Source organism: Montipora foliosa, chromosome 1 (assembly GCF_036669935.1).
Source record: "Montipora foliosa isolate CH-2021 chromosome 1, ASM3666993v2, whole genome shotgun sequence".
NCBI lineage: Eukaryota > Metazoa > Cnidaria > Anthozoa > Scleractinia > Acroporidae > Montipora > Montipora foliosa.
In genome coordinates, this window is record NC_090869.1 from 71,855,173 (window position 1) to 71,857,672 (window position 2,500).

Sequence of the window (2,500 nt, forward strand, 5' to 3'; positions counted from 1 at the left end):
GGTGCTACTTTAATTTTCTCACCCGTCCCGATGTCCGACGATAATCTATTCACGAAGAGGTTAACTTCTAAACAAACTGCGGTGATGCGTCGGTTGGGAGGAAGGACAAAATTTGGTTTCAAATCAAATTAGTTGACAAATTAAGCACCATAAAAAGATTTACGCGCTGGCGTTTCGAGCGTTAGTCCTTTATCAATTCGCTTTGTCGCCAGCTCCAAATCTTTGATGGATTTCCGTTTATGAACTCACTTGATAAAATCAAATTTTCATTACCTTTATTGATCGGGAAATCTCGAACTTTGGTCGGTTAGCCATTTTAAGCCCTAACACGAACGAGGAGAATACTCAATAAAGAATCATCTCACCTGCCACGGGATCCCTTCTAAGTCGTCGCACTCGGCCAGATGAAGGAGCACTTGAAATCAGAACTATAATTTGAGATAATGTAACGGACAGATTTAAATACTCTTCGGCCTTATTAATTACGAACTCATAAAAATCAGCTCCCAGTTGGTTTCAGAGCATTGTATCCGCATCGCAGAGGTCGTGAGTTCAAATCCCTTTAAGCTTTTCAGACTTTCCTTTCGTTGCTACCGGAGAAACAATCACAACTGCGATGATAAAAACGTCTTGGCACATATCATAATCTGTTTTCATCTGACACCTTCAAGCTGTTGTCTCAGGATACTGTCCTGTGACCTGACGAACAACTCAGTGCCACAAAAGTGGGAAAGGTCAGGAATACAGCCATTTCTGATATTAACGGCTTAAAAGTATCCGTTCTAGGATACTTTGTGATGTTATCCGACCGTTCCGGGGAAAAAGGCCGAAACTACTTGCACACTTTATTTCCATTGCTTTTTTTCTCGCAAAAATGATCCCAGTAAACGGGAACCACTTCCACGTTTTATTTACCTCTTTGTGCTTGCTGACCTCCCCTTGTACCAGACCAAGTGGCTGATGTGCCAGGCCTTTTTAACTGTACCACGCTACCTTTAGTCCGATTTGGATCTGAAAGACAGATTTATTGATTATAAAGAAACCCCATCAACTTTAAAAGCCTACTACAGGAAAGACCTTCACCCTTAATAACGAGTAAATTTGAAATCAAAAGCGAAGAAACAAACAAGCAAGTTTGTTCACTTGCACTCACAGAGACACATGAAGAAACTCGCCGTACCTTGTCTGGGTTTTGTAGCCGTACTTGTTCCCATTGCTGTGGACCCCGCAGAAGAATGGACACCAGCATCAGACGATAGTCCTTCAAAGGAAAATGGATTGAGCGTCTCGATATACACTTACACCAGAAACGCGGCATGTATAAGCGATATAGTGAACATTTGACCCAAATAAATAATCATGAGTCCCAGATGAGATTTGATTCCACCAACCTCGTTTGACCGAAGGTGGGGATTCCGGTACATCGCAAGGTTACACACAGAAAAGTCCGCCTCACTGTAACTAACACTACCTTACAAACTACACAGTAATTCTCACCTGAACTGCTCGGTCGTGACTCGTCCTCCCTCGCACAATCCCGAGATTCGAAAGTTGCTTCGTCACGTCTATACATACATTGGAAATAAGAAGGACAAAACATGGAATGTTTTAAAACATAGAACATCTAAGAGCTACTATTTAAAAAACCATATGGTATCTTCTTGGCGTCTAAATTACAGAGACCACAGCCGTACTACAACAACAACGTCAGATTTATCTAGTTTCTCACATCATCTAGGGCACTTATGCAAAACGAAAACGTTCACACTTCAAGCCGCCATTTTGAGAGACTATTCGCCTTACTCTTTGGTCGGTTCTTCTCGGTGAGCATATCGTGACGTAGATCACGAAGACTGATTTGTGAGGTAAATTCGTTGAATCCACGTCACTAACAAGAAAAATGACCCTTACGAGAACCTAAAACGCAAAGATTTGCCTTCCGTCTGTTGTTTAAGTCATCCAAGAAGTTGTGCAAGGAAATATGCTTTTATCGGAGAAGGTAGTCTGAAAGTAGATCTGTCTGTAACAATGCCGTGACATAGGCCTAGTATGGGAGTTGTAGGCTCCGGGTCATGGGTTCCTGGTCAAAGTCAGGCCAGTATGCCGATGAGTTGCGCTGCCTTCATAAGGAAGTTCTTCCTCAATTCTGCAGTGCAGTGAAATAATCTCAACTTAAATGGAATGTTTGTTACAGATGAAAAAGAAGGCGTTGGTTGAAAACAAAACTTTCTTTAGCTTCGGCCTCGTGATCTCTTGCTTCATCTTCTTTTAGGGCCTCTGCGTCGTCTAACAGCTCCACCACTTCAGTCTCTAAGCTTTCGGGATGTGCCTGTGACACGGGGACATTCTGTTCGTTGGATTCTTCTGATGCCTCAGTCACCGTGATTGCAGGCACCGTAGCTATGTTACCGCCTTCTGGTTCGCTCTCAAGGCTTTCTAGAGAAAGCTGTCTTGTGTCTGAACTGCTGCTGGGTAGTCGCTGGTTTGCGGGCTGACTACT

General features: G+C 43.0%; 1 protein-coding gene across 1 annotated transcript in view; it reads right to left on the reverse strand.

Annotated features, from left to right (window-relative positions):
* The window catches only part of LOC138007753 (uncharacterized), an 8,280-nt gene that overhangs the window by 616 nt on the left and 5,164 nt on the right, over positions 1–2,500 (reverse strand). The window contains exons 3-7 of the mRNA XM_068854819.1: positions 2,226–2,500; positions 1,498–1,565; positions 1,181–1,261; positions 916–1,011; positions 366–428 (exon numbers count right to left, since the gene is read on the reverse strand). The exon at positions 2,226–2,500 is cut by the window's right edge and continues 23 nt beyond it. Coding sequence (XP_068710920.1) covers positions 366–428; positions 916–1,011; positions 1,181–1,261; positions 1,498–1,565; positions 2,226–2,500 — 583 coding nt within the window. The remainder of the gene's footprint in view (positions 1–365; positions 429–915; positions 1,012–1,180; positions 1,262–1,497; positions 1,566–2,225) is intronic.